Source organism: Numenius arquata, chromosome 11 (genome assembly GCF_964106895.1).
Source record: "Numenius arquata chromosome 11, bNumArq3.hap1.1, whole genome shotgun sequence".
Classification (NCBI taxonomy): Eukaryota; Metazoa; Chordata; class Aves; order Charadriiformes; family Scolopacidae; genus Numenius; species Numenius arquata.
Genome location: NC_133586.1, coordinates 23,686,182 through 23,712,083, shown reverse-complemented (window position 1 = coordinate 23,712,083; position 25,902 = coordinate 23,686,182). Strand labels below are relative to the sequence as shown.

The 25,902-nt window shown below is 46.6% G+C and overlaps 1 protein-coding gene across 1 annotated transcript in view; it reads left to right on the top strand.

The window, feature by feature from the left end:
* Positions 1 to 380: 380 nt before the first annotated feature.
* ZNF592 (zinc finger protein 592) overlaps positions 381 to 25,902 on the top strand; it is a 46,977-nt gene continuing 21,455 nt past the window's right edge. Inside the window, exons 1-2 of the mRNA XM_074155682.1 lie at positions 381 to 2,696; positions 23,449 to 23,627. Coding sequence (XP_074011783.1) covers positions 381 to 2,696; positions 23,449 to 23,627 — 2,495 coding nt within the window. The remainder of the gene's footprint in view (positions 2,697 to 23,448; positions 23,628 to 25,902) is intronic.

Genomic DNA, 25,902 nt, shown 5'->3' with positions numbered 1-25,902 from the left:
CAGGACAGGAGTGAACAGCCCCTGTCACTTGTCACCTGCCCCTGCTGGCTCGAGCAGGGTGGGACTTGAGCTTTTGCTGATCCTCCAGGCACAGCTTGGGCAGGAGAGGTTCCTTCCTGGCAGTGCCCTGCAAAATGGCACTGTGTTGAAAAAACTGGGCTAATGTCTGTGTATAAACAGTCAATGTTGGAATAGTTAAAATGGAAGCTGAAGTGTCTGCGGCAGATGTTTCTGGCCTTCGTGCCCTGCTCCGTTAGCTTTTTGGGCAATTGTGGTTTTTGTCACATAAGGTGTTTATGCAAACAAATCTTACAAAGTTTGTCCTTGGTGGAAATGTACCTGACAAAGCATTTCTTTTGCTTTTAGTTGTAGCTTTCATCATGGGGGACATGAAAACCCCAGACTTTGATGACCTCTTGGCTGCTTTTGATATCCCCGATCCGACTAGCCTTGATGCCAAGGAGACCATCCCGTCAGCTGGGGAGGAGAATGAAAATCACCTGAAGTCATCAGGAATCTGCATAGATGAGAATGTGTCCTTATCCCACTCTCTGCCTCCCTCTGATGCTCCCGTTGTGAGTGTGATAGTGAAGAACACGAGTCGCCAGGAGTCCTTTGAAGCAGAAAAAGAGGGGAATCACCTTGGGACTGGTCTGCTACACAATGGGTTCCGTGGGTCTGATCTGCCATCGGAGGCTCACGCTTTAGTGCATAATTATGGCAAGTTTGAGTCAACTTTTATTAATGGCGACAGCTCAAGAAGTTACTCCGATAAACTGAACCAGTCCAAGTCAGAGCCTTTGCCAACATTTAGCCAGTTTAGCCCAATTTCCAGCCCTGAGCCAGAGGACGCGTTCAAAGAGAACAGTGTTGGTGATAAACCCAAACATGCCCAAACTCCATATTTTCCACCACCTTCAATGTATATACCAACAGGTGCTTCAGTACTGGATCATCTTAGGAAGGTACCAGAGCCTGAATTAAGCATGTTTGATCAATACTGTAAAAAGGAACAAAAGATGGAAGTTTACTGCCAGTCAGAGAATCAGCTGGAAATGAGCAGGAGAGAACAAGACAAAGAGACAGAGAGGTTTGTGGAGACAAGCAAGGACTTGGTAGATACCAGTAGCTTTCTTGGGGAGGGTTTGGTGTTTGGAGACCTCCCTCACAATAATTTAGGAGAAAGTAAGGGGTCTGTGCCCGAGCTGAACGTGTCCTTGTCGGTACCGCCTCGCCAGAGGTTAAAGCCAACTCATTCAAAGTTGTCCTCCTGCGTGGCAGCATTAGTAGCTCTTCAGGCCAAAAAAGTTGCGTGTATTCCAAAAGGTGATCAGCCAAACCTTACCAAGGAACCTGGTCCTTTTAAAGATGGGACGAAGGGAAGTCCGAAAATGCCCAAGTCGCCAAAGAGTCCCCGAAGCCCCTTAGAGGTGGTGAGAAAGGCCAGCAAGCAGCCTGAGAGTCCTCGAAGCGTGTGCAGCGACAGCAGTGGGAAAGGCTCTCCTTCCATGGCAGCTGGCTCTCCGCCAGCCATTCCCAAAGTTAGAATAAAGACTATCAAGACATCCTCTGGTGAAATTAAAAGAACTGTAACTAGAATTTTGCCAGAAAATGATGAGTTGGGCAAATCTTCAGAAGAGTCGCCTATGGAAACCTCATCTGCTGAAGAGTTTATCAAATCTTTCCCATCCCCTGATACTAGCACAGTTATGGATGGCGAGGCTGGCAAGAATTCAGTCAAAACTGGGGCTGCTGTGGCTATCCAGCTGTCAAACATAGCAAGTCCTTATGCAGACAGTACAAAAGCAGATATTGCTGCAAACAGCATGTGTACCGTGTCCTTGTCTCCACTGCCAAACTGCGGCAGTGGCGCCATAAAAGTAGGTATTAAGAGGCAGCATCAGGGGATGGTGGTGCAGCCGTCCACCGTCGCCTCCTCCAGCCTTCTTCCCAAAGCCGTGCACTTGGCAAATCTCAACTTAGTCCCTCACAGTGTTGCTGCTTCTGTTACAGCTAAGTCATCCGCGCAGAGACGAAATCAGCCTCAGGTGACGCAGATGTCAGTGCCACTGGTACACCAAGTAAAGAAAGCTGCTCCCGTTGTCGTGGAGGCGTTTAATAAAGTCCTACACAGTGCCAACCCCGTGCCAGTATATATTCCCAACCTTAGCCCTCCGCCTGATGCCAGTATTAATTTACCTGCCTCTGGGTATTGTTGCCTGGAATGTGGGGACTCGTTTGCCTTAGAGAAAAGCCTGACTCAACACTATAGTAGACGAAGCGTTCATATCGAAGTCATGTGCACTCAGTGTTCAACTATGCTCCTTTTTTTTAATAAGTGTAGCTTGCTTAAACACGCAAGAGATCATAAGAGCAAAGGATTTATCATGCAATGTTCTCAGCTGCTAATGAAGCCAATTTCTGTAGACCAAATGTTTTCACCTTCTCCTACAAGCTCTTCAGCCTCTCCAGCTCCTCAGACGTTGCACTCGCCCTCTCCATCGCGGAAGCCCAGTGCTGCTTCAGGAGGTGGGGTGGGAATTTCTGCGAGCGCTCAGCCGGCCTTGCCTCTCTATACGGACCCGCTGAGGCTAATCCGCCACGGACTGAAGTGTTTGGAGTGTAACAAGCAGGCGCAGGATTATGTTGCTTTAGCAGCTCATTACCAGAGAACCTCAGAAGATAATGAGAGACTGGTAAGTCATCATTTTAATGTTATTAGTTAAATCTCTCCATGTTTAAAGAGATTGTCCTTGAGGGGTGGAAAAATAGGCATCATAGTGGCAAATGAGTCACTTTGCCTAAAAAAGTGCATGCAGGGAGGATTTGGGATATGCATGAGCCCAGACGTGTGCGCATGAAGAGATGTTTAGTGTTGCTTGCCCTCTTTTCACCCTTTGCCAGCAAAAAGAGTGTGGTGAGGAGACTGTGGAGATCCTTGAGCATCAAAGGAAGGTGTTAAAGATCACTTGGATGAGGTGTGCAAGAGTGCTGTAGGGGAGGGCCAGCAGAGCGTTACCTGAAACAGGTTTTCATGCTCTAAATGTGGTTAGAGGAGATCTGACACAATTTAATTTTTACCTGAATCTTGTGCCAAAATCTTCCCTGTAATGCTTTGAACATCGTGTGCTGTTTGTGCTACTAGTGTGGTAAGGTGTATATTGGGACAGGACTGGCTAAGAGGTGAGCAGTGTGGTGGTGGGGATGGAAGGCTATTTTTGGGCTGGTTTTGGCCTTTGGGTGGGAGAGAGATGAGTCGGTGCCATGTTTCCATATTCCATAGGAGGGCTCAAGAGCCTTGTTTAGTGGCTTCCTGCCCTGCTGGCTCTCTGATGCCTTCGCAGACATCTCTTGTAGGTGCAGATGGGGGGAGTCTGAATCCCCTTTGAAACCCCAGCTTAGGTTTCTGCTAATGAAGAGGAGGAGATGCTCTTCGTTGTGTACTAAGACCATGTGCGTTATTTATGTTTTTTATTTTGGAAGATACGGTCAATGCTCTTTAAGTATAAACCAACCTGAAGTTGAAGAGGAAGAGGAAGGCTTTCTCCTTGTCTCTTTAGATGAGGTGGAAGCTTTCCACATTGGTCTGGCTGCCAGCAGAGCTGGTGGGCTCCTGGTGCAGGCTCTTCCACGAGCAAGGACTCTGTGTCAACACAAGACACTTGGGGAGATGACCACCAGTCTCTGCCATGGCCATGGCTCCTCCAGAGCCTCCCTTAGCTTGTCAAATGCCTTGCAGGAGCATTGAGGTTGCTGCGGTCCCATTCAGATGCTTCGTTATCTCTCTCTTAAATTCATCAGCAGTGGAAAAAAAAATAGATTATGGCTGAATGTTTTTTATGTCATGAAAAATGGTGAGGCCAGAAGGGATCTGCGCAGCCACGTAATCAGGTTTCTTGCCCAAGGCAGACCAGCCAGCACTGTGCTCTGTCAACACTGGAACTTATTTTTCAACTAGAATGCATTTTTAGGCAATGTCAGCAGTCTGGAATTAAAACCTTCAGGTGAGGGGATACAGTGGGTGCTCCAAAGTGAGCTAAAATGTTAATCAGTCACATTAAAAATCTATCTTCTCTTTTTGTTGTGGGATTATCAATTCGAGAGCTCCTTAAAGAGAGGAGGAATGTCTGATAGTAAGTACTTTTAGCTTGTAATCAAATAATTTATTCTGTAACTTAACTTGAGTGAGCTCTCACGGCAAGTGCAGGGCAGCCGAGGGATCAGGGCCAGCCAGCATGGCTTTATGAAAGGGAGGTCCTGCTTAACCAACTTGATCTCTTTCTGTGACCATGTGACCCGCCTTCTCGATGCAGGGAAGGCTGTGGATGTTGTCTACCTGGACTTTGGTAAGGCCTTTGACACCGTCCCCCACAGCGTTCTCCTGGAGAAGCTGGCGAATCATGGCATAGACATGTGTACTCTTCACTGGGTAAAAAACTGGCTGGATGGCCGTGCCCAGAGAGTTGTAATTAATGGGGTGAAATCCAGTTGGCGGCCGGTCACCAGTGGTGTCCCTCAGGGCTCAGTTTTGGGGCCAGTCTTGTTTAATGTCTTTATTGATGATCTGGATAAGGGGATTGAGTGCACCCTCAGTAAGTTTGCAGATGACACCAAGCTAGGTGGGAGTGCTGACCTGCTTGAGGTTCGGCAGGCTCTACAGAGGGACCTGGACAGGTTGGATCAATGGGCCAAGGCCAATGGGCTGAGGTTTAATAAGGCCAAGTGCCAGGTCCTGCATTTCGGTCACAACAACCCCAGGCAACGCTACATGCTTGGGGAGGAGTGGCTGGAAAGCTGCCCAGCAGAAAAGGACCTGGGGGTGTTGGTGGACAGCCGGCTTAACGCGAGCCAGCAGTGTGCCCAGGTGGCCAAGAAGGCCAACGGCATCCTGGCCTGTGTCAGGAATAGCGTGGCCAGCAGGAGTAGGGCAGTGATGGTGCCTCTGTACTGGGCACTGGTGAGGCCTCACCTCGAGTGCTGTGTTCAGTTCTGGGCCCCTCACTACAGGAAGGACACTGAGCTGCTGGAGCGTGTCCAGAGGAGAGCCACCAAGCTGGTGAGGGGTCTAGAGAACAAGTCATAGGAGGAGAGGCTGAGGGAACTGGGCATGTTTAGTTTGGAGAAGAGGAGGCTGAGGGGGGACCTCATTGCCCTCTACAACTACCTGAATGGAGGGTGTAGAGAGGTGGGTGTTGGCCTCTTCTCCCAAGGGAATAATGACAGGACCAGAAGAAATGGTCTGAAGTTGGGGCAGGGGAGGTTTAGATTAGATATGAGGAAGAATTACTTTACTGAGAGAGTGGTCAGGCACTGGAACAGCCTGCCCAGGGAGGTGGTGGAGTCGCCATCCCTGGAGGTATTTAAGAAGCGTGTAGATGGGACACTTCAGGGCATGCTCTAGTGGCCAAGATTGTTGGTTTTTGTCTGTTTGTGGGTGGGGTGGTGTGTGGTTGTGGGTGTTTGTTTTGGTTTGGTGTTGGTGTTCTAGGATTTTTTGGGTGTGGGTTTTGTTGTTTTGTTTTTTTTTTGTTGGTTAGACTCAATGATCTCAAAGGTCCCATCCAACCAAAAATATTCTATGATTAACCAAGAGTTTAAGCTTCTTGCTTCAAGTTAGGTCTGCTAGATGTTTGATTATATTTTTAGTATTTTTCTGGAATAGAAGCGCTGAAAAACTGGAAAAAGAGGTGATGTTAGAGGTTGTAAAACCATCTCCTCCCTGTTTGATCTTCCCATGCTTATATTCAGTGGGATGCGTGTGTTGCTCTGGGAGTCCCTTTCCTCTGTATCTGCTGTCCTCCAGACTGCCCGGTGGTGCTCCACACTGTTCCCGAAACATCTGTTTCAGCAAAGCTATTACATTTATGAAGGAAATAAGAGTTTGTACCCATATGCCTGTAATCGTGTGCCTCCAGACTTAGCAGTAGCTAATGGAAACCATCCCTCTGCCTTCCAGCAGTACCCAGGGCATTTGGTGTCCCCAGGCTGAGAGGTAAAAGGACGGATGTTTGGGTGGTCTCACAGAGGTCCCTGCAGTAGGTGGGTACCACGCTTGTCTTCTCTAAGCGGTCCAAGGGAGAAGGTGTGGGTTCTCCCACACGTGTCTCACTTGGGTAACACACGGCGTGGCTACCGTCAGTAACGAGGCGTGAGAAGCTGAAGGTTTTGCCTGTCAAGGGTGTTAATGAACATGAGTCTGATACTAAACATGGTGTGAGAAGGACGTAGGTAAGGTTCTTGGAGTGTGCATCATAAGCTCCTGAAAAAGGAAAATAAGAAATGGCCGAACCCATCCTGAGAAGATGCTGTGGATATCCCTGATTCTGCATTAATGAAGCTAATGGAGCTTCATTAATGAACTGGAACGTGTCCAGAAAAGGGCAACGGAGCTGGTGAGGGGTCTGGAACACAAGTCTTGTGAGGAGTGGCTGAGGGAGCTGGGGGTGTTCAGCCTGGAGAAAAGGAGGCTGAGGGGAGACCTTCTCGCTCTCTACAACTCCCTGAAAGGAGGGTGTAGCCAGGGTGGGTTGGTCTCTTCTCCCAAGTCACAGGCGATGGGACAAGAGGAAACGGCCTCAAGTTGCACCAGGGGAGGTTTAGGATGGATACTGGGAACAATTTCTTCCCTGAAAGGGTGCCGGGCAGACGTGGTGCTGGGTTAGTGGTGGTTTGGGCAGTGCTGGGTTAATGGTTGGACGTGATGATTCTAAAGGTCTCTTCCAACCAAAATGATTCTATGATCCTTATTTCTTGGGTTGCTATTTTTATTTTAGTCAGAAAAAAAAAAAAAAAAGGAATGTTGTTGGTAGGAGCTGGAGAAGATAAAGCGACTGATTTCACAAACATTTTCTTAGGTGGTGGGAGCGGTTGAAAACTGGTTTCCGTCCCCGGAGTTGTGCCAGGTGACTTGTCTTTTGGGGCCGCATTAGGAATTGCATTGCTGAGGAAGGCATCGATGTAACACCTGTATTCAACGTAACAAATCTTTTAAGTGCCCCCAGTAGTGGTTCAAAACCACTGTGTCCTTGTGGCAGAAGACGTTGATTTATATACTGGTACTTCTAACTAAAAACCAGTTGTGTACCCATGCTTGATGTGGAGTATGCTGTTGCTGCAGGACGGTCTGCCAGGATGCAGGGGTGGTGTTAACTGTTGTGGGCAAGCTCAGGCATGAACTGTGTCCCCAGATCTCAAGAGACTAATTATCTAGTATTTGTCATGACATTTGAGCAAAAATCGGTGTGTATTTCTTCCTCAATACCTGATGTTTTTCTCACTCTATTGAAAGGTTGATTTAGAAGCAACTGTATGGAGTGGGGGGGAGAGATTGTCATAATTTCTTAAGGTAGCAAAAATTGCACTCTAGTATTTTGGAAACTTCTGGTTTTTTAATCTCTTAGTCAATCCTAGAATTCAGACATAAACTCTTCATCACACCTCCTTGAGAAAGTACAGAATATCTTGGTATTTTCTATGTGAAGCTATGGCTTGATTTACGCCTTTTAAAGAGCTTCGAGAATAGCAGGGCAGGTCCCTGCTGTGTTACAGCCTAAAGCTTGTCATCTGTGACTATGCAGGTGTTTGGTCCAGATTGTCCCAAAACTGAGGATTCTTGGGAAGGATAGGTGGATGTGTAAGGGAAAGAGTGTCTTTTGCTGAAGATGAAGGGTAAAAGTGATTTATCTGCAGCACCTGGATTTGTAGTAGGAGATGGAGACCCCTGACCTATGGAAAATAAGACAGGTGGAGTTTTGATCAATGTTCTTAGGAGCTCTTCTGTTAAATGACACTAAATCTGGATTATTAACCATGACACGCACATCCAACATGACCATAACTTGAGAAACAGCAGACTGAAGTGCTCAGTTGTACTGCTTTTAACTCAAAAACCTTCTTAGATCTGATATGGAATGTGTGTATCACCTTGTTAAGAAGGAAGGGTTGATCCAACAGGGTTGATGAAGAAAAGATATAACAGGAAAAAGACTCATTTTTCAGTGTGATGTTTTCAGTTGAAGCTGAAGGTCGAGCAAGCTGTGGTAAGAGGCAGGAATGATTGGATTGGGGAGGAGGAACAGCCTAAGCTGGCTCTGCTCCACCAGAAAACTTATCCCGTCTTAATACTTAAGGCTTCTCACTTTAATTGGAATTTCTTCCTGTGACTTTGTGAATTACTTTGACGTCTTCACATTTCCCGTAGCTGTTTAAAAGGTGATCATTGGGTTTTATGTTTGTTTGTTCCACTTGTTGGCTTAGGAAATACTTGGTCTTATATTTCTGAATGGCCTTTTGGGTAGAGTCCATATTAATAGGATGGATAACAGGTAAATGAGTTTCTTGGGTGTGGCCAAAATGGGAATGGGTTGGTTTGGAGGAAAGAAGAAAGATATGGATGTGGTCTGGCCAGCCGGGAAAGGAGGAGGTTTGGAGTGAGTGACAGGAAGCGAGGGGCATGATGCCGTGGTTGAGAAGGTGGAGTGGAAAGACCCTTGGAAAAACGATTGAGAGCGTGACCATAATGTTACATTTTAGACTTGTGGCAGCTACATGATGGCAGTTGTTCAAAGTACAGCAGGGAAATCCCACCTGGCGTATTTTTATGTAGAATATGCATAAGGCGAAGGCACTTTTTCGCAGCCAAATACCGCAGTGGGATCTCTGGGGCTCACAGTGAGGGTATGGGCTTTGCAAATGGTCACCTTATCCACTTCAGAAATATAAAGAACTGGATTTACTGGATGTATGTTTTGAGTGCATCATGGTAACAGATCACAGTTACTTTGTCTTTTTTTTGGAGACTAGTGAGGCCAATTTTACAATTTTTGCAACCTTGTGAATCCAATTGCTTTGTGGGATCTGTTTACTGCTTTACAATGGCAGAACTGCCAGGAGAAAGCAGTATGTGAATTTGAATATCTGGTAGGTTGGATTTTGTTCAGACGAGAAGGTGTGCTACATGTGGGCATTATGCTTGTCCAGATGTTCAAAAGGTGGGAGCAGATGTTTCGTGTAACTTCAGGTCTGTTTGGTCTGACTACAGTGGTGTTATGTTCTAGAGCAAGATTTTTTTTGGGGGAAAAAAGGTAATTAAACTGGTGTAGTTTATGCCAAATTAATCTGATATAAATCTTCTGTAATTTATTTTTGGAGTAGAGAAATTAGTATACCCTCATCTCCTTGATGTTCAGTGAGGTGGCTACTGGAGTGCCCTGTGGGGAACAGCTGTGCTGAAGGAGTTGAATTATGAGGTTGGAGCAGAATCAGGTGAAAGGGAGGCAACTGCAACTGGGGACGGATTCCTTGTCACACCTCCCGAGGGATGGCTCTAGGATGCCTCTGCAGTTAATGTCTGTGTTAAGGACCTTGGAGGATGAACGTATAGATCCAGGGAGACCTTATTGCGGCTTTTCAGTACTTAAAGGGGGCTTGTAAGAAAGATGGGGACAAACTTTTTAGCAGGGCCTATTATGATAGGACAAGGGGCAATGGCTTTAAACTGAAAGAGGGAAGATTTAGACTAGATATAAGGAAGAAATTTCTTACACTGAGAGTGGTGAGACACTGGCCCGGGTTGCCCAGAGGTTTGGTCATGCCTCATCCCTGGAGGTGTTCAAGGCCAGGCTGGATGGGGCTTTGAGCAACCTGATCTAGTTGAAGATGTCCCTGCTCATGTCAGGGGTTTGAACTAGATGGCCTTTTAAAGGTCCCTTCCAACCCAAACCATTCTATGATTCTATAAAATTTGTTGAAAGAAATCATGGAAAATTGGGAATATTTTACAGGAGGACCTAGATGATCTTGAAGACCAAGTAGGAATGGGATGAAGCAGCTGAAAAGTAGGATATGTGTGCTTGGTCAGGAGAAGACTCTGAGTGACCAAGATGACACAGTTTACGTTAACCTGCAATACCAGCCAGGGTCGCTGCTAGAAATAACCCGGCTAGAGAAGAGCATGTTGTTTTGTTTATTGGGGATAAACTGGAATGAGTGAGGGAAGAATGACCAGAGAAATGGAAAGGTGATCTCTTGAGGGGAAATTAAAAAACCTTTATGAATTTAGTTTGGCAAAGGCCTTAGTAAATTAGGGTGGGTCTCCTTCAGTACTGAGGTAGACACAGGATTAAGGTGAGGGTTGTAACACCTCTTTTTTTCACCAGAAAATAAGTCTGCAGAAAAAAAAAAGCAGCACTTCCCGTGCTTGCAGGGACGGCCCTGGGCAGTTCCTGGGCATCATCAGACAGGTTTTAGTAGCTGGGCTCAAATTAGATGAGATGAACAAAACCCCTGCAGCTCCTGGTGCCTTCCTTTTAGATGTGCTTCTCCTTCGAGAGTGGGTACAAAGGACACTCTGTGTCTGGTGTGATGTTTATAGAAAAGAGCTTTTTAAATTTAGGGGCAGCAATGATGCAAGAACTCACTGAAATAGATTTACATGGAAAATTAGAGGATGGTCTCTAATGATCAGAGGAGTGAATTCTGGAAGAGGTTTGCAGCAGAAGTAATGAACAAAAGACACAAACTGGTTTTGAGACGGAGCTTATTTGTTTTTTTGGCAGGGACAGACCAGTGCACAACAACATGTGCAAGAATTCAAAGTACTTCCTGACCCTCCTGGGCATAATTGTCCATCTTTTTTTTTTTTTCTTTTTTTTTTTTTTTTTTTTTTTTGACTTCACCACCCAAAATCCACTGAGGTAGTCAGGAAACTTGAATGAAGTACAAAATGTAAACTAAAGACCTCTGAATTTTCTTGCATCTTTATGCTTTTGTTCTCCCCCTTCTTCTTCTTCTTCTGTCACCCTTTATTTGTCCAATAAGAATTTTTCAGTGACTCATGACTTATCTTATTTACGCACCACCTACACTGGGTTATCTAAAAGCAATTTTATTGCTGCCTTTTGTTTTTCTTCTTCCTTCCCCCTCTTAAATCATTGCTTTATAATTTATTGGCAAAAACTTGCCAGAAGCTAGTGGGACCACATGCTTCATGGGTAATTTCCCAGCAGCAAAGTAGCAAGCAAGGAAGACAGCAGCTGTATCTTTGCTATTTTTCTCTTTCTCCCCCCGGGCCTCGCCCCCTGTATGTTCATGTTTAAATTTAGAAAACAAGAGGATTGAAAATCAACAAAAATTCCCTAGGCCCCATAAAGCACTGCTTTCACCCTCTCCCAAACCAAGGGTGATTAATGCAGTCCTTGGGTACTAGTAAGGATGGATTTTGCTTTATATGGAAATTTTCCCTCTGGATTTTGTAGAAGCAAAAGGATGGAGGATGTTGTGATGAAAGGATGTTGAGGGAATGGAGCTTGGGGCAGGGTTGGCTGGGAGCACAGGCAGAGAGATGAGTGACAGGACAGGAGCGAGAGCCTGCACCCCAAGGGTGAAACAGAGCATGGGGATGAGGAGGAGAGGCTGGGGAGGAAGAAGAGGGAGGGTGCAGCTCCATGGTCTGCTTCAGTTGGTGCGTGATCCGCTGCCACACAAGGCAATAATCCCACGCTCTCCTACATCCCACCCAGACTGGCTTACCTGGCCCTGGTGGTAAGCCCCTGGGGGCTTAGCCTTACCTAGCCCCGGGGGGCCTAGACCAGCTTGGTGGGAGGAGGAGAATGAGCCCAGTGCAAACTGGGGCCCAAGGCACGTCTGAGAGAAAGGAGGAGGGGACAACTAGAGACAAAGGCAGAGTCTATCTCAGGTAGAATGGAAGCTGAGGCTGGAAGCTGATGTATTCCAGCAGCAAGAGGAAGGTTCCTGCTCCCCTGTTCTTCCATGTGGGCACCAGTGATGCTGCCGGGGTCAACCTGGAGAATATCAAAAGTGACTGCAGAGCTCTGGGCGCAATGGGCAGGGCCATGTGTGGTGTCTGCTAATCCTGCCGGTGAGGGGAAAGGGTGTGAGGAGGAGGTGGCCCTCTGAAGTGTCTGATGCTAATGCATACAGCATGGGGAATATGGGGAACACGAGGAACTGGAGATCTGCCTGCAGTCACAGGGCTCTAATCTTGTTGGCATCACAGAGAGGTGGTGGGATGGTTCCCATAGCTGAGGTGATGTGTGTCCACAGGCTTTTTTGGAAGGACAGGCCACGAAGACAAGGAGGGAGAGTTGCCCTTTATGGGAGGCAGTGGCTGGAGTGCCTGGAGCTTTGCCTGGGGATGGAGGAGCAGCCAACTGAGACCTTATGGTTTGGGAATAAAGAGCCAGATCAGCGTGGGTGACGTTGTAGTGGGTGTCTGCTATAGGCCACCTAACCAGGAATAACAAGGATGAGGCTGTCTACAGACAGCTGGAACCAGCCTCACATTCACAGACCCTGGTCCTCATGGGGCACTTCAGCCACCCTGATACATGCTAGTGGGTCATCCCAGCAGGGCATAAACAGTCCAGGAGGTTCCTGGACAGCATTGATAAAAACTTCCTGACCCAAGTGATAGAGAAGCCAACAAGAAGAGGTGTTCTGCTGGACCTCATGCTCACTAACAAGGAAGGGCTCACTGGGGATATGAAGGTCAAAGCATCCTCGTAGAGAAGCTGATGAAATATGAGCTGGATGAGCAGACAGTGAGGCGGATTGAAAACTGGCTGAATGTTCGGGCGCAGAAGATGGTGACCAGTGGTGTGAAGTCTAGTTGGAGGCCAGTAACAAGTGGTGTACCCAAGGGGTCCCAGTGCAGTCCCATTCAATATCTTCACTAATGATCTGGATGATGGGGCAGAGTGTACCCTCAGAGAGTTTGCAGATGACACAAAACTGGGAGGAGTGGCTGATAAGACAGAGGGTCATGCTGATGCCCATAAGACAGAGGGTCATGCTGATGCCCAGGGTGATCTTGGCAGGCTGGAGAAATGGGCCAACAGGAACCTCATAAATGTTAACAAGGAGAAATTCAAAGTCCTTCCCATGGGGAGGAACAACTCCATGCACCAATATATGCTGGGGGCCACCCTGCTGGAAAGCAGGTTTGCAGAAAAGGCCGTGGAGGTAGACACCAAGCTGACCATGAGCCAGCAATGTGCCCTTGCTGCAAGGAAGACCAATGGTGTCCTATAGCATTAGGAGGGACGTTGCCAGCAGGTCAAGGGAGGTGTTCCTTCCCCTCTGTTCTGCAGTGGTGAGGTCACAGCTGGAGAGCTGTGTCCATTGCTGTATTCCCCAATACAAAAGAGACATGGGCGTACTGGAGAGAGTCCAGCAAAGGGCCATGAAGATGAAGAAGGAGCTGGACCACCTCACACACAAGAAAAGGCTGAGAGAGCTGGGACTATTCATCCTGGAGAAGAGAAGGCTCAGGGTCATCTTACCAATGTGTATCAGCACCTGATGGGGACAGTAAAGATGGAGCCAGGCTCTTTCCAGTGGTGCCCAGTAACAGGGCCAGAAGCGATGGGCACAAAATGAAACACGGAAGGTTCCCTTTGAACATCACTGAAAAGTTGACTGAACACTGGCACAGGTTGCCCAAGAAGGTTGTGGAGTCTCGATCCTTGGAGGTATTCAAAAGCTGTCTGGACATGGTCCTGGGTAACCAGCTCTAGGTGTCCCTGCTTGAGCAGGGGGGTTGAAGCAGATGACCTCTGGAGGGTCATCTGGAGGGGACGTGTGCCACGTAGCTTTAGGGGTTATACTGGTGACTTGGACATGGGCATGTGAAAACTCAGTGTAATCCAGTAAGTGATCGTTTTAGCAACTGGGAGTTCAGATTTCAGGTTGCAATGCAAGAGGCAGAGGGGTTTGTTGTTGGGTGGGGTAGATTGACCTTGGTTGGCCACCAGGTGCCTGTTGCATTAAAGGGTGAAGGAATTTGGCAGAAAATACCCCTCCTGCATTCCAGCTTGACTTCAGGTATCAGAGGGGCTGGGGGCAGCTGGGCTTTGATTCTGAGTGATACCCATTTGGGCACTGTAGGTCTGGTCACCTTCAATGTATTGAACTTGAACTTGAATTGCTATGATTATGGACACACAACAGCATGATGCACCTTCAGTCTGTTGCGTTCAATGAGCCAGCATGGCCAGATTTGAGGAGTTTGGCTGTGTTCAATGAGAACTCTCACAGCTCGATTCATGAATAGAGCATTTTATTGAGGCAACAGAAGTGCAGATTCTTTTGGATTGCCGGTGATAGGACCCTGTCTGCAAAGCATGTGCAAGTAATACAGCAGCAGAAAACAACTCTCTATAGAGATTTCTCCGTTTCCCAGGAAGCACTGGATACAGCTGAGTGTTGGGATCTCCCCTGAGAGGCGTCCCTATGGGGGGAAAGAGGGACTCAGCCCGTGAGCTGATCCCAGAAGTCAGCGACGGTTTGTGATGGTGTCATCCTGACTTGTCTGCGATGTACCATCCCTAACATCCCTCCATTCTTAAGCCATTTTTATACTATTTTTTACCTTTTCAGGTGGAGCTTGATTGACATACCAAGCTATGTGTGCCATATCTGGTCACACATACCTTCATTATGATTGGAGTAAAATTTCTTTGCTTTGTGTTTAAAGGTACAGGCTAACAAAAATTCAGAGTGCAGACTCGGGGAGGGGTGGTTGCACCTTGCAGGGAGGTAGCTTTTCGGATGGAGGTGTGTTTTGGTATTATAATCACATAATAATGAACAAAGTTTAACCTAAGGGTGTGATTTTTACAAAAAAAAAAAAAAAAAGAAACTGTTGGCTTAGGGTAACAACTCTGCAGCTCATCAGTGTTGGTGGTACTGTGAGTTCCCATTCCCTGCACTGATGCATGGAGTTTGGCTGCGTTCTCTTCACACACTCTCTGTGCTGGGTGTTTCCACCTTAGAATCTGCTGACTCTGAGATTGCAGGTGATGTGGCTTGAGGAACCACGGTGGGATACATTCCTTGCACATCAGCCTCACTCCACCCTGGAACTTTCTTCAATGCTGTACCTTTTTCTACGTCACCTCCAGCAATTATCCCACAGTGTCCAACCGGCTGCTCTGTTGCTCCCCCTTCTCTATAGGCCCAGGGGAGAACATATGACAAAAAGCTGTGGGTTGAGGTAAGGACAGGGACGTCACTTGCCAATTACCATCACGGGCAAAACAGACTCAACCTGGGGAAATTATTTTAATTTATTGCTAATTAATTGTAGCAGAGTAGGATAGCAAGAAATAAAAGAAAGCTATAAACACCTTCCCCCTACCCCTTCCAGGAGGAATCCTGGGCTCAACTTCACACCTGACTCTTCTACCTCCCCGGCCCCGAGTGGTGCAGGGGACTGGGGGCTGTAGTCAGTTTATAACGCTTCATCTCTGCCCCTCGTTCCTCCTTACATTCTTGTTCTTCCCCAGCTCCAGCGTTGCATCCCTCTCACAGGAGACAGACCTTCATGAACAGCTCCAACGTGGGTTCTTCCCATGGGGTGCAGTCCTTCAGGAACAGACTGCTCCAGCCCAGGTCCCTCATGAGGCCACTGGTCCTGCCAGAACACTTGCTCCCACATGGGCTTCTCTCCACAGGCTGCAGCTCCTGCCAGTAGCCTGCTTCAGCGCAGGCTCTCCATAGACTGCAGCTTCCTTCAGGGCATGTCCGCTGTGGTCCTCCATGGGTTAGAGAAGGACAACTTGTGTCACCATGGTATTCACGATGGACTGCAGGGGAATCTCTGCTCTGGCGCCTGGAGCACCACCTCCTCCTTCACCAACCATGGTGTCTGCAGGGCTGTTTCTCTTATATCTTCTCACTCCTCTCTCCCAGCTGCTGCACAGTATTTTTTAACCTTTCTTAAATATATTATCACAGAGGCGCCACCCTCATCACTGACAGGATCAGCTTTGGCCAGTGACAAGTCCATCTTGGAGCTGGCTCTCTCTGACATGGGGACAGCTTCTGGTGTCTTCTCATAGAGGCCACCCCTGCAGACCCCTGCTACCAAAACCTTGCCATGTCAACCCAATACAGCGAGTCAGAAGAAAAGATGTGGAAACTGAAATTCTTGAAATTTCTCTTTGTGATCTCAGCTGTAAAGTACAGACTGAGAAAATTTAGAATTAAGCTTATTTGATGCAGCATTGTCTAAGATCTGTGATGCTAGTGGTTTTTTCCACTTTTTTTCCTGAAACTGTCAAGTTTCTAGGTCTACGCTGATGTGTTAACCAGAGATTTTTTTCACATACACAAAAAATGTGTTTATTGAACAGCCTTAATTTCTAGGGAATGAGGTTTTAGTCAAATGCCTTATTTTATTGAGGTTTAAGCACTCTGGCATTTTGGGATGATTTAGATGTGTGTGTGTAAGAGTCAGTCTTGGTGAAGGTCTGGGGAGGAGGCTGGGTTTGGGAGAGCTGGGCAGGGAGCGAGGTGTGGGAACATAAATGAGGCTGAACAGGGTGGGCAGGAGGAGGAGGGATGCAATGGTGAGGCCAAGAACGAATAGACAAGAGGGGTGTAAGCGAGAGCTGGCACAGGAGAGGACGGACAGGAGAAGTTTGGGGTTGAAGGGTATCTTGTGGTCATGTCCTTTAGGCTGAAGGCCAAACAGACTCCCTCAGTGGCTTGGGCTCTGTAGGCTGACATCTCCAAGGAACTAGAACCACACCTTTGCTGTGCTTGGATATGATGATGTAACAGTGTATTAGGAGTTAATGAGGGTAAAATATCTACATTAGGGCTGGACTCAACAAGTATTCTGTCACTGAAACTTGAACTCAGTGTGTTTAGGGTATCCGTTGGGTTCTAGATTTTTCTTCTTCAAATTAATAATCTTGAGTTTCTGTTGTAGGGTTTTTCTCATTTATAAACTGAACATGCTAATGCAATGATGCCTATTCATTTGAAGAGAGCCTGGGGAGCAGTGTAGTTCAGTTATCTGCTCACCATATCTCACAATGGTAAAATCCATTCTAACCTGGATGTTTGAAATAAACCAAGTCAAAAATAATCCTCTAAGCATCTGGATGGTGACAGTAGCATGGCCTGGCAGACAGTCATGCCAGCAGGAAGGTAGGGAAGGGGAGCACAGAACTGCAGAGACAGAGGTGTTGGACCAGCCTGTCACACCATTGGAGCATCCATGCTGAGGGATGCAGGTTGCTGGCGTTTATCCCAGTGAGGGAGCAAATGAAAGCTCATGTGAAGTTAAAGGTTAACTTTAAGTAGTAATTTGCCGCTAATTTTTTTTTTTTTTTATATATAGCGGAAGCATCCTACTAATCTCTAACTGCCTGCTATCCCTCGGCTGCAGATGTATCAGCTGTCCCTGCAGCTCTGCCTGAAGTAGAAAAATTAAAGCTCACAAAAGGCTGGATTTGGGAAGAACTGGGGCCTTGGGGCACTGCTGGTGGGGGATTTTGGGTTTGAATATGTAAAGGACAAGCACTCTAAAACATTTGCATTCTGAAAATATGATTTCTATTCCCCTCTAACTTTCACTCTGAGTCCTTAGTAATTTCTTTTTTTTTTTTTTAATTCAGCGGTTGTTAGGCTTATGAATCTTTTCCTCTTTCATAGCCCTGATCCCATGCCTTAGAGGCGGTGCAGCCCCATGTTTTTAGCTGAGGCTACATGATGGTCATATGCCGTGGTTTGGCCTCAGACGGCAACAAAGGACCACGTGGCAGCCGCTCGCTCAGATCAGGCCCCCCCCGCCAGCGCGGCCGGGAGGGGAGAATCGGAAGAAAAAAGGCAAAAACTCGTGGGTTGACATAAAGGCAATTTAACAGAACAGCAAGGGGAGCAAGAAACAACAACAATAATAACACTGACAGAGGAACATAAAACCACGAGTACGATACCACCGCTTGCCGACCACACCCGGGACGCCCCCGACCCCTCTGTTCCCCCAGGGGATGACTTCCTATTCCCCCCCCCCCCCCCCCCCCCGACTTCCTGTCCCTCCCCTTCCCCGGCCAGCTCCTGTTACCCCCTGGGCATGGCTCTCATGGGATGGGATACCTGTGTCCCTGCTAGGTCCTGGGGAGAATTAACCCTATCCCCGCCAGACCCAGGACATCATATTAAGGAGGACCCTTGTAGTCTGGGGGAATCTCTTAAATAGATGTGAACTTCATCAACATCACTTAACTCTATAACAGCAGAGAGACTCTAAAACCCATGTAAAGTTTCTTTGCTTGTGCTGAAGCTGGTTCCCTTTCTGCTTGTGCGTGAAAGCGAAGAGTTTTGCGTCCCATGTTCACGGTTCAGCAGTGCATTGGTGGGGTCCTGCCCTCACTGCACTTCATCTGGACAAGGAAATGAGCCGCAGGAGTTTTGGGGTGAGGGCTGGGAGTGGGAAGGCGGGAGCTTGCTCTGACTCTCATCCCAGGGCTTTGCGCCACTGCCTGTTAGAAGAAAACACGCTCATTAATGGGTCAAATCTGAGGCTGAGTTGAATAGTCAATCCTTGCAATGAAACAGAAGGGTTAATGGTGCCGCCTCTACGCAGGCACTTTCCAGAGGAAAACTGTGTGTTAACTATAAATTTCAAACACCTCTGTGGCCACAGGGTTGGGTTTAATAGGTGAACTTTTTGGAGTGGTATGCTTTTTCAGCCTTCACTCTACTTCAGTGAGTATTTTCTTTTTTTTTTTTTTTCCCCTTCTGAAGAAGCTAATAAGTAAAAATGGGAATAAAATCAAGTATTCTGAAACGGCTGAGCTTCTGAGCATTTTTGTGTGTGTGAATGTGACTTCTGGAAGAAAAGCCCAAATGAAATGTGGCAGGCAAGCCAGAATTAAAGAAAACTTGTAATAAATAACTCTTGATTAAAGTGTAGGATATAGGAGTATATAAAAAACACAGACATTACACAACTCAAAATCATATCCTGGTAACATGCTTTAGAAATAACTGACTAATGAATGTCTGAAATTGCTGCCAGACTTCTTTGAAAAGTCATGGAAAACTGGGAGAGAGATAAAAATGTGACATCTGGAACAAAGTTACAATTTCTCATATAAAGCAGAAGAGTTGCAAAAGAAAAAGCCGCTCCGTCTCTGAGATGCAGCCTGGGGAGGGGGAGCCCATGCGTGGCTGCTGTGGCCCCTGAGAAATGCAGCAGCTCTGGGCGTAAAATGAATGAGGGGAGCCTCCTGTAATGCCCCTGGGCAGGATTTCTGGCCTTGCATTTTCTGCAGGTGTTAAGAAAAGGATGAGCATAAAGATGCCAGTTATAATTTTTTCCCTCCATTCAACCTTTTCCAGCTCTAATGTATTCATTGGTTGATCCAATGGAAAAATATGACCTGCTGTTTTATTACTGGTCACTCAGCCCTGTATGGTCTTTTTGCAGTTCTTTGTGGTCAGCTCTAATCTGCAAAAATACTGAGTTACTGATTTTATGATCATCAATCTTTGTTGTTTTGCTCTCGTTTCCTTTTCCCAGTTACTTTGAGACTATTGTGAAGAGCCTAAAACCCAGCAGAACTTCCCGGGGATCTTCCTCCACCGAAGAATTGACTGTTTATTCCTTTCCTCTAATGACTGATTTATCCATGCAAAAACCTCCCTCTCTTATGCTGTGGAAGTTTAGTTCCCTTAAAATCCTTTAGTGAAGGCTGTTGTGAAACTATTTTGGACGTCCAGGTAGCCATTGGCAGGTCAGATCCTTCTTACCCACGTGGCTGTTGGCCCCTCTGGAGACCTGGGATGGGATTGAGATGCAGGAAGGGAGAAGCTGCATTGACTTTTCCCAAGCACAGAATTAAAGCTGGTTAGAGATGACAGTTTTCTTACTAATTTGTCCTTGTGACTCATCGCTCTTCATTTTGCCTGTTTACTCCGCAACTACTTCTTTCTTCCACAAGACAATCTGAACTCGAGGCTTGGGCTGGTTTTTTGTGCCCTCTACCCCCCAGAGCGGGGTGTCAGCATGGGAATCCTTCCAGCTCCTTCCCTAGCCTCTGCAGACACAATAAATTCATTTTGCCTTATCCTTGCCGAGTCTTGCTTTATATTTCCATATCATGTGTATGCACTCCCTGGAAGGCTTCCCGCTCTTGCAGAGCCTGGAGAAGATAACCTCTAGTTTTGGTTCCTCTTGCTAGCCTTCCCCCAAACTTTTTTGCACTATGTTAGCATGTTTTTGATCTTCACTGAGCCTTCCACGTCACGAGGGGGGTGACGGGAGCTTACTGCTCCTCTGCCGTAGCCAGCACATCCCCGGACGGCAGCACCTGGGCATGGAGCCTGTTAAATATTGAGCAATTTTGGCGTATTTTATATCCAGCACAAGCACACACAGCAGTGGAAATTCAGGTTTTGGGGCAGAGTGGCTGGAAAGCTGCCCAGCAGAACTACCTGAAAGGAGGTTGTAGAGAGGTGGGTGCTCTTCTCCCAAGGGAATAATGACAGGACCAGAGGAAACGGTCTGAAGTTGCGGCAGAGGAGGTTTAGATTAGATATGAGGAAGAATTACTTTACTGAGGGGGTGGTCAGGCACTGGAACAGCCTGCCCAGGGAGGTGGTAGAGTCACCATCCCTGGAGGTATTTAAGAAGCGTGTAGATGTGGCACTTCAGGGCACGCTCTAGTGGCATCTAGAGATTGTGGGGGACTTTTGTGTGTGTATGGTTGGACTCGGTGATCTCAGATGTCCTTTCCAACCATGAAGATTCTGTGATTCTGTTTTTAACCTGTGCTGATGGCCAGGGTGCCTTTGGGGGCAGTGGGTTTGGCACACTGGGGAGAAAGAGGTGACCCCCAAACTCCCTCTTTGCTGCCTTAGAATCAAAACTAAATTGGCTTTGACAAGGCAGGATCTGGGGAGAAAATGTTTCTCGCTAAGCTACAAGGGCAAAGATGCTTTCAGCTTGTGGTTGTGCTGAGTCTGCTTTAAATACTCTGGTTTTAACACCACCAAAAAGTGAAATTTCCCTTTGCAAATCGAAACCTGGTTAAAAAAAAATGCTATAAAAGACAATAAAACTGCTCTGAACATTAATTTTTTTCTTGTAACTTATTTGAAGATTTGAGAGAGCTTTGGAGAATTTACAGTCCTGCTCATTGCCTTGCAGAGAGGTCCTAAGGGCATTTCTATTTCTCGTTTTCCCATTTACATTTGGTGGGCTCAGAGCGTGGCTCAGTAGTGCTGTTGTTCTTTGCTGAAATTAGGGGGCTTCTCCAGCATCTGGGGAAGGGCTGAAACACTCTATTTGAATTGTGTTTGGGTGCACATGTGGCTCTAAAATAGAGTTTCTTCCACCCGTTTCTCTCTTTCCTGGGGAAACCTTTTCTTCTCTAAATTTAAGTTGCAACATATCTCAAATCATGTCTCTGAGGCTTTGGATGTGTTTGGCAATTTTTGCAGTTTCCTCCTTTGAGACTCTAATTTTTTATTTCCCCCCCGCCCCAAACCTTTTCAGATTTGTCATAGCTTTGCATTTTACTCTAAATGATGTTTTCTATTACCTGCAGTGGTTTTGACAGTTCCTTGATGGATGTTGAGTAGTGGAGCATCACAGAGATGCTGTGTGAAGTAGCAATGGTATAGAAGGGGAAGGTGGCCCTTGATTTTATGCTTTTGACAGACTTAGGGGCTTCTGTCCCCAGTTTGTACCCTGGTTGCCAGCACTGAAGTCTGCAGGACTTTGGTCCATCTGTGCAGACACATGCTATGTTCTAAGCTTTGTTTGACCACATAGACCTAGCCTCTGGTACAACTTCTCACCATCTCTGATCTACTGAGCCCTGCAACCTTCTTTAACTGTAGCGGAAGAAATGATGTAGTTAAATTACCTGATTTGATAATCCACAATTAATTGCTTGCTGTGGTTCATTCTTAAGCTACTTAGGAGCAGAGGAGTAATTTTGCATGGGTTTATTAATGACAGAAGAGAGTTTCAGCTCCTGGAGGGCTCAATCAAGGCTGGAGGGTTGGTGTCTGCTCCAGCTCTGCTCCTGCTTAGGCATCAGATAACGTGCATCCTGCAGAGAGGGATCAGCTGCTCCCGGGCTCCGGAGGAATACAGAGGAGTCAGACATCCTTGAAAGGGAACAGAGGTTTGACAGCTGTTGAAACTGGGATGATACATCCACGTAAAAAACTTACTGAGTAAATGATGTTTCTTCTGAAAAGCGGTATTGACAGTAAGTGTGGCTCTTCTAAGGTAGAGGAAAAAATGGATTTCATAAAGGGTGCAGAAATAGGAAGAGAAAGAGTCTTTGCATCATTTCTAGTTATCAAGAAGTTTCTATAAGGGTATTGTAGCACACGTGGTTTGTGGGCTTTTGAAGTTCAGATTTCATGTGGTCCAAAGAAATTTTGCAAGACACAGCTGTGGGTTAGGTGGGGAAGACTGCTGCAGGTCGGGACTGCACTGCGTTCAGCACTAAGGGCTTCAAATTGGGGTATAATGGAGTTTTCCTGCATTTTTGGGGTGATTTTGGTGCGGGGTGGGGGCTTGTTGAGAAGAGTGCTTTCCTTCTCAGGTGCCTTAACGTTGAAAGCAAAGCAGTGACCAAGCAGAGCTAAGAGGTGAAAGATTTTGTTTTCCTTTTTTAGGGGAAAACAAGGATATAAACCACAGAGGACATGGTTTAAGAACAGATACTGTCATCAGGAATGGCTAATTGTGGAAGTCATTAGGGTTGTTGTGGGAAAAGATGATAAAGAAGCTGGTCCAAGAGCTTCGTAGAATTACAGAATCACAGAATTGTCAGAGTTGGAAGGGACCTCTAGGGATCATCTAGTCCAACTCCCCTGCTAAAGCAGGATTGCCCAGAGCACATCACTCAGGACGGCATCCAGGCAGGTCTTGAAGATCTCCAGAGAAGGGGACTCCACACCCTCCCTGGGCAGCCTGTTCCAGGGCTCTGGCACCCTCACCGGAAAGAAGTTCTTCCTCATATTTGAATGGAACTTCCCATGTTCCAGCTTGTGCCCGTTGCCCCTCGTCCTGTCACTGGGAACCACTGAGAAGAGTCCAGCTCCATCCTCATTCAACCCACCCTTTAGATAGTTGGAAGCATTAATAAGGTCTCCCCTCAGCCTTCTCTTCTCCAGGCTAAAGAGCCCCAGCTCTCTCAGCCTTTCCTTATCAGGGAGATGCTCCAACCCCTCAATCATCTTTGTTGCCCTATGCTGGATCCTCTCCAGTAGTTCCCTGACTCTCTTGAACTGGGGAGCCCAGAACTGGACACAGTATTCCAGTTGTGGCCTCACCAGTGCAGAGCAGAGGGGGAGAATGACCTCCCTTGACCTACTGGCCACGCTCTCCCCTATGCGGCCCAGGATCCCATTGGCCCTCTTGGCGACAAGGGCACATTGCTGGCTCATGGATAGTTTACTAGCCACCAGGACCCCCAGATCCTTCTCCTCAGAAGTGCTTTCCAGCAGGTCCACCCCTAACCTATGTTGGTGTCTGGCGCTTAGTTAATGCTAATACTAGAGGAATGTGCTGGAGCTTCCTCTAAGCATGAAAGTTTTCTAGGGTGAAATAGGGTGGAAGGAAAAAGGCAAATAGAGAATAACTAACTACTGTAACCTTTCTTTCATCAGACGTGCCAAGTGTGCCAGATGATGCTGCCCAACCAGTGCAGTTACTGTGCTCACCAGAGGATCCATGCTCACAAGTCTCCGTACTGCTGCCCAGAGTGCGGGGCCGTCTGCCGCTCCGCCTACTTCCAGACTCACGTCAAGGAGAACTGCCTGCATTACTCCCGCAAAGTCGGGTTCAGGTCTGTGCGGCTCCAGGATGGCAAGAGGGAATGGGAAACTTGGGTTTAGAAATGCGTTTTCCTTACAGCAGAAACGAAAGAGGATGTAGCCCAGGCCTGGAGTGGTTTTCTGTGTGACAAAACACATTTGAAATGGGGAATTACTAAATGGATTTAAGAGGAGGTTTCTGAGAGCAGAAATTATTTTGAAGCAGCTTTAAGCCAAAAAGACACTCGTGTTGACTTCAAGTTGCAGACGGGCATCTCAGGATTTTTATTTATGACAAAAAGATTGCAGATCTTAATCTTTTAAATCCCTTTAAAGTTTGAACTTATATTTATGTCAGTTATACTGACTGAGGGATGTGTGCCTTCTCAAGAAGGGCATAGATTATTTCCTTGTATGCCCCTACAGCTCTCCAAGCACTTCTCATAAGCTGGGACAGATGGAGGAAGGCTCCCAAGGTTCTGGATGCAGTGGTGTGTATGTGCCTGCATTGTCTTTTCTCCAACCAAATTGGTTGCTTTAATTAAAGACATTACTTTTCCCTACAAGCCTTTCCTCCTTGGCTTGTTTAGATGACCTCAGCTGCAGCACAGCTCTTCAGACGCAGATGATTTCTTTGGGAGATGAGCGATGGACTAGATGACCTTTTAAGATTCCTTAAGTTCTGGTTTTTCTCCGACTGCCATTAAATACTTTGAAATTTAAAATTAATAGGGCAATTTTTGCTCTTGGAGCTGTTCTTTTAAGATGTCTGCAAATTCAGGAAGTCTTCACTGTGTGGTTTGTTCTGAAATCACACTTAGGTTTTCAAGAGCTTTGTCTTTCAACCGTGAAGACAAGAGACACATAACAAACCAATTCTGAATTTAATTATATTCAGATAAGGCTTTTTTATGTGGGATCTGATTTGAGGGGGCACAGCCCACAATAAAGAATTAATTCAATTGCATATTAAATGGCTGCGATACTCGAGCTGTTTGAAAATGAGTTAATCTGGGAGAAGGAGGAAAGCTGGAAAAAAAGATATTTTCCCTGAGATGGAAAAATGTTTAGATGTTGTAAAACTAACCACAGGTTTGATGCAGTTCTTTGGACTTCACAGGCACCTGAGAATCCCAAGTGCAGGTGCAGTTTCATTGTGCTGAGCTGCTTCTGCAGCGTCTCTGTCCCCACCGATGCCTCTATCAATAACATGTCACAGGGTTACGCTGCCTCAACTGCGTTATAGAGGAAGCTCAGTCTTTTAGCAGTGATCCAGCCCGAGTCCTTTCTCCTCCATTTCCAGCTGATGGAGCTCTGTACAGCAGAGCTTGGGCCTGACTCCTAAGTGTATGACCTGGCATTTTTAAAAAAACATTATTCATTCCAGATGTATTCCCGTAATATCTTTATGATGCCTTAATCCTTGTCAGCAGTGAGAGCTTCCATCCGTCTACAGATGTCGTTAACAAATACCTGCTTTCTGTGCCAGGGACATTAAAGAAGATCTAAACCAAGACAGAGCTCAGGAATGATACTTACGGATTTTTTAGCTTTTCCCAGCTTCTCTAGAAGCTAGATTTCATGAACTTCTCTAATTTGCATCTGCTTAAGCTCATCTGTGAAAACTGAGTCCACCAGGCAGGTGAACTTCTGTCTGTGCCATCCCTGTTATCCTGCTTGTCTCTGCTGTGGGTTGATGTCATTGGCATTGCTGAAAACAGAAGAAATAAATTTTAGTTGCAGAACCCATCTAGATAATCCGTGGCATCTACCCTGTGGTCACGTAGCGACTTCACTTCTTTTCTTTCATTTTTGTTACTCACAGAGCTGAAAAGCCGAGGAGTTCTTTTAAATCCTTCCTGGTATCAGCTTGACTTTTGCTGCTTCTCACTATAACCCTGTTTTTCTTGAATTTCTGATGCCTGGTGTTGTTTTTGTGATCAGTCCTTGTTCTGTCTCCTTTTCCACTAATACCCCAATGCATTAAATTAAGTTTGGAGTAAGAATGTTTTCTGTGGGTTTTAGTCATGGCTAGTGATTACACTGAAAATGAGAAAGGTCTCCTGCAGTTGAAAATTAAAATCAACAAGCCTGTCCTAAATGCTCCTTTCCACTTGGCTCCCAGTGTCACCTCCCCACCTTTTCCAAGCACCCTCCAGCCGTCCCCACTGATGTGGGACATGTTTTCCTGCTCAGTGCCATCTGGAGAGTGATGACAAAGGAAATGTTCAGAGGGTTAAGAGAACCCTACATCTTGTAGCTTTATCTTCTCCCACAGGATGCTTTGCAAGACTTCTGTGCCACTCC